We start from the raw sequence: 15,561 nt of genomic DNA, 5'->3' as shown, positions 1-15,561 counted from the left end.
CACTCCACATCTCTATTCCTTGGCCCTTTTCTCTTAGGGCTGCCTTTAAAAATCATAAATTAGACATTACTGCAGAGAAGCCTCTTTCTGAAGTGATGGGGAGGGCACAGACAGAAGTGCTGCCCTTCAGAGACAGTCCTATTTAGTTAACTTCCATATTTTTAATTACTGCCCATTTCCTGGGCTGTTTAATGAGAAAGTGCATGGCAGTTCCATTATCTTAGACTGACCTAGGGCTCTCCAGGGCACCCCAAGCCAACGGCAACTGGTGCTCAGCAGGCTCATTTGGAAAAACCATGGGAGCAGGATGGAAGAAGAGATGCTTACTCAAGTTTCCAGGCCATGAGGATTAACTTTGCAATAATTCAGAGGTTAATAAATAGCAGGATTGCACTTAGAACACAAGGATTTCATTGAATAAGGTGTGTAAATCAAACTGACAATGTCCATAAACCATCCTGCCTTTCAGTTAAAGGATAAAATCCCACACAGCCAATAGCAAGGTAAACAAAAATGGTCACACTGAACCAGCAAATCCCACAAAACAAGAAAATTAGGAAAGAGAGTCACTCAAGAAGCTCAGTTCTTCAAGCACAGAAGCCAAACCTATATTTTGGTATTTCCAATGACACCATGTGAGCAAGCTGCATCAAGGTGAGAAAACTGTCAGCAGCAAAACCATGATGTCTCATTTTAAAAGGAATAAAGTTGCAGCAAAAATCATGACTGAAGCTTCATAAGTGACCAGCACTCCTTGAGTAGTACAACACAACTGTTTCTTAGAAGAGCTGAACACCTAAATATAACAATCCTATCCTACACAGCCTGAGTCAGGTCTGAGTGAGGAGTGAAACAAAAGCTGGCTATTCCAAATACGTCAGTGTGCCTCCTTTAATGCAAGCACAATTTATACAAGAAGGGATGCCCCTGGATTTCCCTCTCTGGGATCCCCTCTGTGTAAGGAGGATCTGCTGGAGTGAGTAGACAGGAGGCCATGAAGATGCTCAGAGGGATGAAGCACCTCTGCTACGGGGACATGCTGAGAGAGCTGGGAGTGTTCAGCCTGGACAGGTGACCAGATGGCTCTGGTGAAACCTTAGAACCCCTTGCAGTGCCTAAAGAGGCTCAAAGAGAGCTGGAGAGGGACTTTGGACAAGGGTCTGGAGTGACAGGACAGAGAGGAACAGCTACAAACTGTCAGAGGGCAGGGTCAGATTAGATGTTATGAAGAAATTCTTCCCCTGTGATGGTAGTGAGGCCCTGGAACAGGTTGTCCACAGAAGCTGTGGAACACATCCCTGGAAGTGTTCAAGGCCAGGCTGAACGGGGCTTGGAGCAACCTCAGAGAGTGTAAAGTCTGGGGGCTGGAACTCCATGATCTTTAGGGACCCTTCCAAGCCAAATCTCTCTATGATTCCACAAATGCTGTGATAATGTGGACTGAAGTGGGAACCTCTTTAGTGGTGCACTTGTCAAGCAGGGCACATCTGCTTTTGGCAGAGTGAAAACACAGCAGAAAGCAGTTGCGTGTCAAAACAACGCCGCGCTCAGGGTGAATATTCCGCCGCAGGCTTGGGCTTAATCATCTGCTTCCCCAGCAGCACGTAGGTTTCCGTAGGGATTAAATAAGGCAATGTAATACCCTGTTGGCTGGCTCTGGGGAAAGCTACTCAGCACTGGCAGGGAACTTAATGCCAGCCCTGAGCTCCTTAGTGCAAAGCAAGGGTGGGAAAGAAGGGGACAGAGCAGGCAGGGACCGGCGGCTCCCCCGTTGGCAGGTAGCTTCGAGTTACAGCCATGCCTCATTTGCCTGAGCAAACACACCCTGCAGCACTATATTTACAGAACACGGCCTTTGCTTCCAGTTCCTTTGGGAATGTTAAAAATACTGAGAATTCCTCCTCTGGGAACTCGGCAACAGTTGTCCTCGTGTTGTTGCTGTCGTCCCTGAAACGTGGCTGTGCTTGCGAGCCGTGCTGGAGTCTGCACTCATCTACACCACCACTGCTTGCTCCAGTATGATGTTCTGGGGTAGCTTCACTAAACCCAATGATACCTGAATATCAAGATGACAGCTTGGAGTTACCCCTGTAAAGCTGGTCTGGTCCCAGACCAACAGCATTGCAAGTTTCGGAGCAAAAGCCTAACAGAATTCACTTTGCTCTATTAGTGCTCTGACATCCAAACTGCAATTAGTAGAGAAAATTGCATCTGAATCCAAGGGAAGGAAAGGAAAGGAAAGAAATGGCTTCTCCCAGGGAAGAAAGAATTGGAATTATGCACTGCCTGAGCAATATGAATTATTAAACAGGGATATTCTGGAGAAACAGATACTTGCCAAGAGCCCGCAGTACATGGTGCTACTGGGGGGGATCCTTCACTAGAGGAGGTTTGGAGTAGGGAATACAATGCAGGACTAGAACAGAAGCATCACTTAATAAGGTGACATTTGTACATTTGTTTAGTTTGTTTTCCAGCAGCAAGCCCAGGAAAACACAGAATGCTGTCAGTGCACTGTGTATGAATTAGCTGCTCTCCACACCAGCAAACCCTCCCAAACACACAGTCCATTTCTCACATGGCTGGCAGGCACTGACCTAAACCCACAAAGCAGCTACAAACTATCCAGTGTCCAAATGAAGGGAGGAAGATGAGACTTCTCAGAGGGCTGTGATGTTCCCAGGCCTCCCGAGTGGAGAACAGGCACTGCTGTCCATTACCTGACCTCCCAAGGAAAGGGCAGGGATTGCCCTCTTCTCCTGGCAGCCAAAAGCTCTCATTCCAGAACTGTAAGTCATAGGCTTGCAAGCACAGGCACGGAAGAATGTTTAAATAAAACCCTTGATACCACAGCAATTAATAGTTTTCTTACTGAAATTTAGAGCAGGTCTGAGGAGCGAGGATCTTCACCAATGTGACACCTCTTTTGGGGTGGGCAGCACTTTCTTCAGGACGCACAGCTCCCCCCAACAGATGTTTGGGAGGTAAGAGATGGGTGTTTGCTACCCTTGGGCAGACACAGGGAAGGTGTGAGTGAGCAGCACATCTATTTTCAACAGTAGCATCATAACAACTTCATAACAGACCATCTGATTCCAAGTTCCAAACAAACTGGCAATCTATGTAAAGCACTTTGATAAAACTGGCTTCTTAACAGGTACAGCACATGAGAAAGTGTGTTTATTTATGGCAGGATGGGAATAGGCCTACAGGCCTGAGGGGACATGACCAGAGCTTTAGGCAGCCCTCTGAAAAGCCCAGCACAGTGACATTTACCAATCTCTGCTAACATGTAATTTCCAAAGGCCACAAAGCTTCCAAATCTTTTCTTCGTGTGACACCAACAACTACGTGCCACTGACAAAACTGGACAGACAAAAGCTGGGAGTCAGGAACATCTCACAGCAACTGGAACAAGGCTCATAAACACCTCATTACAGCCCACTCCCTGCCAGACTGGGAAAGGGGACACCAGTCATGTGTGGCAGCGACCAGAACTGGAGTAGCAGCATGGCCATGGATGAACAACTTCAAGGGCAGCAGAAAGAGGTCAAACTCTTCAACAGGACCTTTAGACAGAGGCTGGTTTTTCTCTTGGTTCTAATCTGTCCTGGGTTTTAGGATATGTGTGTATTCTATTGCCATCTGTTACAAGTGGGGCAGTTCTGTTCATTGGGCAGTTTTTTTTCTTTATCTCTCCCACAGCCAATCCTCCCTCCAGGAGATCTCTGCTGTCCATGGCCACTGAGTGTCCCTGCATGGCTGAGAAAATTCCATCATCCATGGGGAGATGCTCTGCCCAGGGGAGGAGCCAAGCATTCCTACCTGGATCCAATCTGACCTGGGAACAGCACAGCAGCCTTTGCCCCCTGCATTCCCAGAGGAGCAGCTTTCTTCCCCCTGCATTCCCAGAGGAGCAGCTTTCTTCCCCCTGCATTCCCAGAGGAGCAGCTTTCTTCCCCCTGCATTCCCAGAGGAGCAGCTTTCTTCCCCCTGCATTCCCAGAGGAGCCCAGGCCCATCTCCCCCAGCCCTGGAGCTCCAAGGAAAACTCCCCCCTTGCCCAGGATCCTGCTCCAGCAGAAGCACAGCTGGCACTGCAGGAGGGCTGAGCCACCCTGGGATGGGGCTGAGCCTCCTCCCTGACCCACAGGGTGACAGGGCCTGTTCTGGCTCTGGCAGAAAGGTTTTATTTGCACTATTGCATTTGTATTTTAATTTTCCTAATATAGAACTGTTATTCCTATTCCCATATCTTTGCCTGAGAGCCCCTTAATTTCAAAATCATAATAATTCGGAGGGAGGGATTTGCATTTTCCATTTCTAGGGAGGCTCCTGCCTTCCTGAGCAGACACCTGTCTTTTCAAACCAAGACACAACCCTACCCCAGCTGAAGGCTCTGGCAATGTGTACCCCCTGAGGGAGGCAGAAGCATTAGTCAGCCTCCTCAGAGCAGCTCTGGCTACAGAAGATGTAAGCAGTAATTCTGGAGCCAGGGAATCTGCCTGTGCCTCAATCCCAGGCTCTGGCAGTGGTGACTAACTGGACTGCAGGGCTGCAGAATGTCACTGAGCAAACAAGTTAAAACAGGAACGAGCTTCAGGGCCATGGCAGCGGGGAGGAGATGCACAGGGGATGCTCCCAGAGGATGCTCCCACACCAGCTCTCCTGGATACAGAGCCCAACTCCCAGCCTTCAGCCAGCTTGGGCCACTGCTCCTCCCTGCCATTAAAACACACTGACAAACATCATCAGAGTGACTCTGGGCCCAGCTATGTCAAAACAGACTTTTCTTGGCCACGGGAAGGTTTCTAACAACCCCACACCCCTCCAAAAAACTGAGCATATTAACTAGAATCATGCCTTCAACACTTCTCCCTGCCTTACCACAGGAATATTCCAGGCTAAGTAATTGCTCTCAACTGTGTGTGGTTGCTAATTTCTGGGTATATAAAAGGGAGATATTCTCAAATGAAAGAATACAGCTTTTAGGGCTTCAGAACAATGAAAGGCAGGGCAGGGCGACTGCCTGAAGTGCAGAAACTAAAAGCTTTTTCCTTCAGAACAAGAGTAGAATCAAGTAATTGTCGTTTCCAGGGAGATGAGGAACTTCGGGGATCAGAGCTCAATCTGCAGTTAAATGGATTGGAAACAACTCCTTACCAGCTGCTGAAAAAACATGGATAGAATCACACAGAAAAATCAGAGGGAGCATTTTTTCCTGGCACCGTGCACATGCCTTCACATTTAGGAATGATGGACCGATTATTTAGATGATCCAGGTTAAATATTCATCAATGTTAAGAGAGAAGTATTTGCTATGCTATCCCTTTCCTCATATATCTCCCTCCCATTCACCTGCCTTCAAGCAAAACCTGACAGGTATTTCAGCTTTCAAAAGACAAACCTCAAAATTCCCTCCCCCCGCTCCCTAAGTGCAATTCTAAGCAGACCAGAGATGTGAAAAACACCTAAAGAAAGATCCTAAACCACTCTTTACAAGCTGGGCAGGCCCCTGCCTTTCTCCAAAGATGTCTCACAGGTGCCAAAACACAAAAAGCTCACGTTTCAATGGGATGCCAGATTCTGAGCTTCTCTCGTGTAAAAAAGCAAACCCCAAGGGCTGAACAGGATTCTCCAAAATCACCAATACCTTTGTGAGTGCTGTAGAGGGCTGCAAATGTCACCACGAAGAAGGTGGTGGAATATTTTCCAGCGTTAACCAGATGAAAGGCCCGTTTGTTATCGCGGTAACGGCGCAGGCACTGGATGAATCGCAACCAAGCAGGGATGCACTGGACAACTGCTCTCACTCCGTAGGAGTAGCTGTTACAAATCTGATTATCTGCAAGAAAAAGAGGAGTTGAAGCTGTTAAGGCAAAGAGTTTTTAAGTTTAAGAACTGCTATTGTCTTCCTGTCTGCAATATAATTTTATGGCATCGATTCCCCAGCAACAGCTGGTACCGAGGCACACAAACAGCAAGAAGCCCAAAGCAGCTCAATATTCCATCTTGGAGTTTTTCAGGTGACATGGTATCAATAACACATCCAGACAGATCACCATATAATTCCCTCAGTCCTGCCAGCATAACCAATATTCTACATTATAAATTAGCTATTTTTAAATGTGCTCAGCGCTGTTGGTGGGACTGTGAATAATCAAATTAAGGATGGAATTACAAAAGGCCTTCGACACTGGATTTTTGTGCATAAATGGGAGAGCACTTAGAAACTCTGCAGGACAGCTCTAAAAGGCTACTTTGCCTAAGATGTCCTTGACCCATTTTCCTTGCGCATTGTAATAGGAAAAAACATATTTCAGTACGGGACTGGGTTTGGTGTTCTTCACTTTGTGTTTTAAAAAGCAATGCCAAGGCATAGTCTGGTTTCAAAAACTGAGATGAGAAGCAACCACACCACAATGCCATTGTGTCCCCTCCTCCGTGTTTGAAAGCCTTCTTTTTATTAAGACAATGACCAGGAAACCCTCAGCTTTTCCTGGAACCCCCCGAGAACTCCATATTCTTTTGCTGTCTGAGCACATCTAAACCAAACACACTGCTGCCTAACATTCATTTGTTTCTTATTCACACTAAGAGAGGCACACTATTAGCTGATATTTATCCCAAAACACTGTGCTATCATTCCACTGCTCAGACTGGAAGAGGACAAATTGTTATGCACACTGTTGCTTTATGTATTTAAATTATATTTTTAATAAGTAAATATTTAGCTGCTCGCAATGCTTTTAAAATGAAAGCAAAGATCAGACAGATTGGAAGAACAAAGTGAACACTGATGCTTATTGAGGCATACAGCAAATTCTCTCAGCAAGTGTCAAAACCATCAGACAATACGATTTGCCACCAGTCACTGCTTAAAATGGAAAGTCAACAGTGAGGAGACAGGTACTGTTTTGCCACTGGGAAGGCCAAAGTCAAAATTCACATTCCAGCTCTGTGTTCCTTCTGGCTAGAAAATAAGGGAAGACAGAGCATGGACAACCCTGGCAGAGCAGCATCAACTCAAATCAAGTAAAAGGTGGCACTAAGGAGCTTCTCCAGCCTCTCTTGCTTTGGAATGGAGCCTGTAAGAACCAGGCTACAGCACAGAAAGCTGTGCTCAACAAGCTCAGGATTTTCATGATGAGCAACAGGAAGAGGCTAAAGGCAAATGCATGGTTAAACTACTATGAAATAAAATAACAATGCCAGGAAAATGGATTTCTCTTTCCAATCAGGAGCACTGTGTCTAAATTCTTTGATGGATATATACATCGAGCCAAATGACTGGATTAGGAAATGAACACTGATGTGAAATTCCATTTCTCTGGATGGAAGTAGGAAAGTGGGGAATCTCACTAATGCCACATTTACAAGAAATGCCAATTATTTTGGTTTCCTGTACTATTAATAATCCTCTTTAAAACAGACAATTAGGAAGTTGCCTGGCTCAGTGTTTCTCAGGTCATCTTGACCCCATTCCCAGGGCTCATCAGCATTACTCTACCTGTATCTGCCAGAAGTCCAGCATTGTCCTCCCACTGAACCTCAAAGCTGTAGAAGCAGATCATGTATTCCAAATCCATAAGTATCACAACCAGGCTGTTGAGCTGATCAGCCAGCCAGAAATCTGCGAAGCCTACCTTATGGAAGGGAGCAGTGAATACTCGAAACTGTCAGGAAAAACAAAGCAGGAATAACTCATGGCTGTGTCAAAGGCATCCAAATGCAGTGGCAGGACATCACAGTACTGAACAAATATGGAAATAACAGAAACACTTGAAGACTTATTGCTGACCTTCTGCTCCTGCTGACAAAAAAGGATAACTGTCTCCTCACTCTCAGTACAAAGAACATTCCTGCTTTCCTCCTCCTGTGCCCCCCCAGTCTTTTGTTTTTTACTGGCAGAACAGTCCAGTCTCCTCTAACCAAGCTCTTTCCCAGAAACTCCCAGTCTCCATTTAAGAGCTCTACACAGCTCCATTTCTCTCATTGCCCCTCACTTTGATCAGCACTTTCTTTCAGGCACTTACATCGTGTCCATTGACATCTTCCACACTTACCTTCCCCCTCACACTTAATGTCAGATGGATTTAGACCCTCAGCACAGCCATTAGTCTGGTTATGCCTTGGTTTACTTAACTCATGAGTTGTTCTTTGGTGTTAGAAGTTGTGACAGTGAGGATTGTTACTGGGTCTGCCAATGCCTCCAGCAGGGAAAGGGTTAAAGAAAAGGCAGTGGAAATCCTATTGCCTGTCAGTTGGACTCCCCCTCAATCCCAGGCCACTTTCCCTCTAAGCCTGAAGAGCAGTTTTGCTCCTTCCCAAGCAGACAGTTTTCTGCTTCATTACCTCTGATTACCCCTCTCCCTACCCAGTTAGTTGTAGTTACTAATGGCCAATTTCTCACAGAGATGGCACCAGCACCATCCGGTCATTCTGGGATTTATGAACCTTTAAATTAATGAAAGCACAGGCTAACACTGATCTTTTATACTGCTCTCCTTATTAACCTGAAGTGGCACATCTGCAGAAAGTCAGGAAAGGACTGGCACAACCCCATCAGCCTGTAATGCAGATTTAAGGCTCTGCTCCTAAAATTTCAAAGCCAAATAGGGCATTAAGAGTTAGTGGCATAAAGCAGATATGGATCTTGACCCAGAAAGCTCTGTGCTCATATTGGATGGCACCTATTCCCAAGGGTCAAACAAGGCCAGCCTTTAGGGAGGACTGCCTTCAAAGGGGCCCAGCTGCAGAACAGAGGTCAAAAACCACACCAGCCTTCCCTTACAAAAAAATCTTTCCTCCCTTTTCCCAACACTCCCTGATATTATCTTTATCTGTTTCATCACAGACCATTGTTTTGTCCATGAATAAAGACTAGCTAAGCAAATGAAATGTGAAAATAGCTTTACAGACAGATGTCCCTAAAAAAACCAAATAAACAAAACACCAAGAAAAAAGAAATAATAATATTCTTGTTATTTAATTTACGGAGAAGTACTTCAGCAGTGCCAGGTGACGGCATAAAACTTTAAAGAGAGTAGAAGTTTTCCACCTGCAAGTTACAGCTGAGGAGGAGTCAACAGATGGATCCACAACATATCTGGCACTGGCATCTGAGTGAACCCTCCTCCAGAACCTGAGCTGCCACCTGAACCCTCCCAATGCCACGTGCCAGGCACTGGGGCTTCTGCCTGCTGCCCAGGCACAGCTGGAGCTGCAGCCCCAATTCCAGTGGAGGTACCACAGCCAGCTCCTCGCTTCCCAGCTGAGAAGTGTCTGCAACATCCTCCAGATAAGGATAAAGTCATAAAACACCAGAGCTGCACCTCAGTTTCAATAACCCCTTGCAATTCTCTATCAACAATCCCACAGCCTGAGCACAGACTTCCTGCTGCTGATCCCTGCACTTTTGATTCATGCTGAGATGCCAGATATCTGAGCTGAGCTGAACTCCTGCTAGCTTTTCACCTCTCACAGACAGGCTCCCTGCACTGGTGTGGCCACTGAGCTCCTGCAGAGAGTGTGTGCTGGAGCTCACCTCTAGGTCAGGGGTGGCTCTGTGTGGTGGAAAAATCTCTCCTCCAACCCCTGCTTTCAAAAAAAAAACCTCAGAAGTCTTCTGTTGTTTGGTCTCATGGTTATGTATTGCAAGTTATCGAAAATGTTTTCTTGGGCTGCTGTGGTTTGCTCACAGCTCAGGCAGAGGCGCACACACACCCTGACATCCTCTCTGTCCCCTGACTTCTTCTCTCCCCCCACCCAGGGCTGCTGCTCTCTTTTATATGGTACATTACGTGTTACATGTTTGCACTTTTTTTCCCCAATGCCTATTACCTATATTAAATGGTGCTTTTCTATCTTTTATATGGTACATTACGTGTTACATGTTTACAGTTTTTCCCCAATGCCCATTACCTATATTAAATGGTGATTTTCTACTCTAAACCAATCTGTGAGTGCCAACATCACCAAGAACATGGAGGTAAGGAAGGAGAAAGAGGGAGGAGAGGACAGGCCCAGATCCCTCCATCTTAAAACTTCTGACTCCCATGTACAAAACCAACGCCCCCTGTACAGGACTTAAAACCCCCCTGTACAGCACTCAAAAATTCTTCCTTTTACTTTGTGACTACTTTTCGTGTGGGCACGGGGACATTCCCTGCCCTCAGATCCAATTCCTCCCTGCGAGCTGCTCTCCCCAGCTCACACAAGGGCACCCAGGGGCTTCTCATCTGGCAGCAAAGCACAAAGAATGCTCACCTAAGCACTCAGGCAAGAAAGATGAGCCTGGCAGGGGAATTAGACTTTACTACAGGGTAAATAACTTTTTTCACTCAGACAAAGATCAATTCTGATGTTTTGCCATCCCTCTCCCACAAGAGATCCCACCCTCAACCAGCAGTTGATGTTGGTCACAGGTGGAGACAGGAAGATTCCTAGATCCATGAGGAAATGCTACAACACACTCAATTATACCCCTGACTTGGTTACAGAAAAATTGAAAGTGCCAGTGATGCTCTGCTACACCTGATATGTCAGATTTTGTTTTGGCTGGAAATGAAACATATGAAGCATGTGAAAAAAAAATGCTCACCAAACATAATTTTGTGTCAGCAGCACAGTTCTAAGACTTTGCATTATTTAAACCTCCTTTCACCCAGAGAGCTGCTGGCAGCTGCATGGAGAAATAAAATACACCCAGCTGGTCAAGTACACACAATAAAAGCTGCTCTTTATGTGGTCTGGCCTCTTCTTTCCCCTTCCTCCTTCTACATAATGCACACAAGTGCCATGTCATTTCCCACTATTAAGGTCATCTTGCATTTTGATGAAGCCTTTTTCCCCTAGGAGACCTTGGGACGAACTGGCCTCTGCACACTCGAGGTACTCAATGAACCTTATGGATCCCTTCCAACTCAAGATACTCCATGGTTCAGGTTTGCTGGAGAGAGACTGCTTACAAGGCCATTTAGTGATGGGACAAGGGGGAATGGCTTAAAACTCAAAGAGTGTAGGTTTAGATTAGAGACAAGGAAGAAATTCTTCCCTGTGAGGGTGGTGAGGCCTTGGCACAGGTTGCCCAAAGAAGCTGTGGCTGCCCCATCCCTGGAAGTGTTCAAGGCCAGGTTGGACAGGGCTCAGAGATCGTGGAAAATGTCCCTGCCTGTGGCAGAGGGCTTGGAACTCCATGATCTTTAAGGTCCCTTCCAACTCAGGCTATTCCATGATCCTACAACTCTATCCCAGACTGCAGCATAGTGGAGATTGCTGGGACAGGGCAGGAGCTGCAAACAGCCTAACAGCTCTGTGGAAACTGAGAATCTCACCCTGGCAAGATATTAAGGTAAATTAACATGGATATTGCTCATGTGGTTAAAGCACATCCAGTGCTTCCCCTCACACCAGGGGACAGCAGCCAGACTAATAAGGCCTGGGACTAAAGGTACCTCTGAGAGGGATGGCTGAGTGCTGGAAGGCACAAAGGAAGAAGCTGGGATAGCAGCAAGCCAGCAAATCAAATAACAGAGGTGAGCACAGAGAGGTTAATTCACCCTGTGTATACCTGCACGCACGTCCTCAAAGCATGCTGCTGTGTCTCATCTTTGCCACGTTCCAGATAAAGTTAATTGTTTTAATTGTTATTGAAATGATTCTATGAAGAAAACCAGCCAGCCAAACCCTCTTCTGCCCAAAGCTCTCAGAGCAGTGCCAGCAAGAAGAAGGTGTCAGGGGAATCAGCTTGATTAAAGCAAATTTAAAAGGAGTGCACAGGGTGAGGAAGAGCATATGAAACAGCCATTTGGGAAGAAACTCATGAGTCACCCAGCAAAACTGAAAACTGTTCTTCCAGAGCTCCCACCTATAACTGGAACACTGAAGCAGCACACATATTTACATTGAATTTACCAGACTTATCTTACAGGAAAATAAAGAGCTTGGTCTCAGTTTGTTTAAGAGCACAAACAGAAAAAACTCCACTCGTGAACATAATTTTATAGGCAGCAACTTTTCCAAAGGTTCTTTCTCCACCAGTGAACCCTCTCAACGTTGGCACTACCCCAGTTTGGGCTGAGGAGCATCCATGCAGCCTTGCCTTAGAGCACTGGACCTCTAATCAATCTGTTTTACTAGATTAAGGAACAAACACTCAAAGACATCCAAGGGTTCCCATACATGGAAAAAGTTTGTAAGCAGCTGTCTACAGGAAGGTTAACAAGTCAATTGGTACAGGAAGCAGAATATGCTTCTGCAAACTCATCCTCAAAAACTATCTACAGTCAACACCTGATCAGGTCTGCTCTATAAATCACAGTGGTATAAGCATCACCCAGCATCCCTCCTTCCTGAGGCTTAGTGACACTTGTATACACTTCACAGCTACTGCTCAGTCACAGCATTTAAACAAAAAATTACTTATTTCAACCACCTTTGACACTTACCAATAGTTTGAGCAGCCAAAAACGGGACTTGTAATATAAGGTTTTGGTAGGGTTGATGAGAAAAAGCAACATGAAGCCGTACAAGATGAGTGGGTTCACCTGCATGGGGATGTAGGTGAATTTACCATATATACATGCCAGCAGGCTCAGGCACCACAAAACGCCCAGGAAACCAGCAATCTGCAGGAAAAAAAACCAAACAAACAGACACCTAATGAAAACACAGCCCTGAAACCTGCAATGTGTTCTCATTAGAAGAAAAGGGAGAGCAGTGCTCAATCCTGTAATCTAATCAGACTTCAGCAACTTCCTCTTCTAATTGTATTAGGAGTCCTTGCCAGGAAACAGCACAGGATTTATCCTGCTGATCCTCAGCATGGCTCAGCCACTCTAAAATCCCTCCTGTTCACCTCAAAGAGATGTTGATGGGACAAGTTGCTGCGGGGGTTGAGTTCGAAGATGAGGACGTGGTTGACTCCAGCCTGTCTCCAGCCATATGTGTTGATACCCAGGAGAAAGAGGAATTCTATCAGGAGAAAGCCACCTCGATAGATTCTCACCAGTGGCCACACATTTGGTCCATCTATAAAAGCCACACCTGGCAAAGACAAAATTAAAAAAAAAAAAATAATAAAAGTAAGGATTTTAGGGATAGCAGAGGCCGTGTCACAAAGCAAGGTTTTATCCTGGATCTCAGATGTTTGGCTGTACCCTGAGAAAACAGGTACACGTGTACACAACTGCTTGTTCCAGCAAGTGGAGGACTTTTTGCCTAGCCTGTCAGAGGATTTAGGGGTATTCAGGGGAAAATTCCCTTTCCAGCTGCTGTAATTGAGTCATTAGCAGCAGCCCTGCCTCACACTACAGGCACAAGGGACAGCACCAGCATAAATCTGACTAGAGACACTTAAATATTCTGGTTTAATAGAGACGAAATCCCAACAGACATACACAAACACTTCAGCTCCCCACAAAACCAAGAGGAACCATTTACAGCATTTAAAATAATGCTAAACTCGCCCCATCACCGGACTCAGTACAATGGTAATGCAATACATATTCATGGTCACCATTACAACAGCCAGCCCCACCCAAACAGAAATCCCAGCACAAGGGATTTCCAGCAGTGCTGGAAAGCCTGTTGCTTCTTTTGTTCAGTTTTCAGGGGTTTGGAAACAAAATGTACTTCATTTCAAGCAATGAACAGCCTTATACAGGAGCAGCTTTCTCCAGCATAAACCTCTTTGCAATGGACTGGTCACTAGGTACAGGTTTGATGAGAAAAGCATAAGTAAAATACAGTTATTCAAAATCCTCAGTTTTAGTTTCACTGAGAGTTTCACATCCATGTGCTTTCTAAGAGAGGTAAAAGAAAGAACCTGCACTTTACAGAACTGAGGCTGAGAATTTATTCCCACAGACCTGCCTAAATTACAGCTACAGGTTTTTCACATTTTTTCTCAGAGAAAGTAAAATCCATAGGTAATTTCATGTGTTCAGCATCTACACTTTATAACTTACTTCATAACTTACAGAGAAAAGGCCGTGCAAGAACTGCTGCTTTAAGTTTTAAACTTTAGATTCCTGGATTCAGGTAAAACAGAGTCAACTTTTGGACAGAAATGACACACCCCGAAAAAAGCTGGAAGAAATTAGTCTTAAATGTGGAATTGTAAAGAGTTTCAAATTTTTAGCAGAAAACCAAGGGAAATTACAATGGGTAAGGTTGGAAGGAACCACAATAGGTCATCTGATCAAAACTCCAAACAGGGCAGAGTAGCCCCAAAAATACTGACTAAAAAGTGAAAATATTCCTGGTGAAAAGTCTAATGGCAGCCCAATTCTCAAACAAGAGCAGGACCACAGTAAGGGTGTGAGACTTTGCATGAAACCTTGCAGGTTTCTGGCTAATAAAACGAATGCACATTTCTGTGAAATTCCAACCTCACACACTAGCTTGGCACCTAGGGAAGCCCAAACAGAAACAGTGAAGGCTCAGAATTTGTCCTCTTTAGGGTGACACCCTCCAGGGATCCACTTGTAGCTGCAGCCTTTAACAGACCCCAAGTGATGATGAACTCATCTCTGTAAAATGCTGCTGCTGTAGTTCTCAAATCAGGCAGTACAGCACTGGGTTACTGACAGAAGCCATGTTCTGATGCTGCTTCACAAATTCTCCACATAGAACACTAAAATCCTATCTTAGCTGATCAAAGCACAGAAACAATTTGGCAAAAGCAGCTGAGAGGTTAGCAAAGTATGAGCCACTTAAAAACACCCACTCTGCACTTGGAATCCAGGTTTTTGCCCAATATCTGCAGTAATGTTCAGCTATCAGATCATGCCTGCTGATACAACACACCTATTACCCACACTGGGTTAGCAACACCTGCTCTAGAGATGTAATCATTTTTATGAATTCCTTCTCACAACTGCCTCACTTTTTCATTCTCGGCGCCGAGCGGGAAAGCAAACACAACTGGCTTCAATCACTTTGCATCTCACACAGAGATCAAACATTTAAGTAACAGAAATTATGAATAAAGAACAGTTTCTACATATTAAACAGTGCCTTCATGCAGATGGGTCAACTTTATGCCTCTACCACGGGAAGACCAAACGAGAAGCACTGCAAACAGCTCCTCAAACAGAGGCATTTTAGCCCAAGAGATGGCTGGATCCACTTACAGAAACATCAGATTAAAAATTCTTTTAAGTCATAAAAACACAGACATGGGCTTTCCCTAATGCAAGAGCTCATAAGTTGATTTAAGCCTTTTCCTTTGTACTGCTTAAGCAAGTTACAACACTCCAGAAATCACACACACAATTAGTAAAGCCGCTTGTGATTAAGCTCTGTGTCTGGATCTGCAGCACTAACGTGGATCTTACTCTAATCAGGGGCCAAACTCAGAAGGCACAAAGCAGAATAAAGCCAGAGATGCACCCATTAATTGTAGCTTTTAAACAATCTTGCCAACAACTGCCAATAAGAAAAAGTCAATTAATTCCATTAGCAGACTCCAGGCATTGAAATCCTCAGAATTTCCACATTAATTCCTGATTTTCATCCCGAGTGGCATCTGGTCACATGGCTCTGTGTCTGGTGGTCT

The 15,561-nt window shown here is 45.2% G+C and overlaps 1 protein-coding gene across 1 annotated transcript in view; it reads right to left on the bottom strand.

Moving 5' to 3' along the window:
* Nucleotides 1–15,561, bottom strand: part of XPR1 (xenotropic and polytropic retrovirus receptor 1) — a 114,276-nt gene that overhangs the window by 16,463 nt on the left and 82,252 nt on the right. Inside the window, exons 8-11 of the mRNA XM_021545923.4 lie at nucleotides 12,859–13,046; nucleotides 12,449–12,628; nucleotides 7,510–7,675; nucleotides 5,653–5,844 (exon numbers count right to left, since the gene is read on the bottom strand). Coding sequence (XP_021401598.1) covers nucleotides 5,653–5,844; nucleotides 7,510–7,675; nucleotides 12,449–12,628; nucleotides 12,859–13,046 — 726 coding nt within the window. The remainder of the gene's footprint in view (nucleotides 1–5,652; nucleotides 5,845–7,509; nucleotides 7,676–12,448; nucleotides 12,629–12,858; nucleotides 13,047–15,561) is intronic.

The sequence above is a fragment of the Lonchura striata genome, chromosome 8 (genome assembly GCF_050655825.1).
Source record: "Lonchura striata isolate lonStrDom1 chromosome 8, ASM5065582v1, whole genome shotgun sequence".
Lineage (NCBI taxonomy): Eukaryota > Metazoa > Chordata > Aves > Passeriformes > Estrildidae > Lonchura > Lonchura striata.
This window is presented reverse-complemented; position numbering and strand designations above follow the sequence as displayed.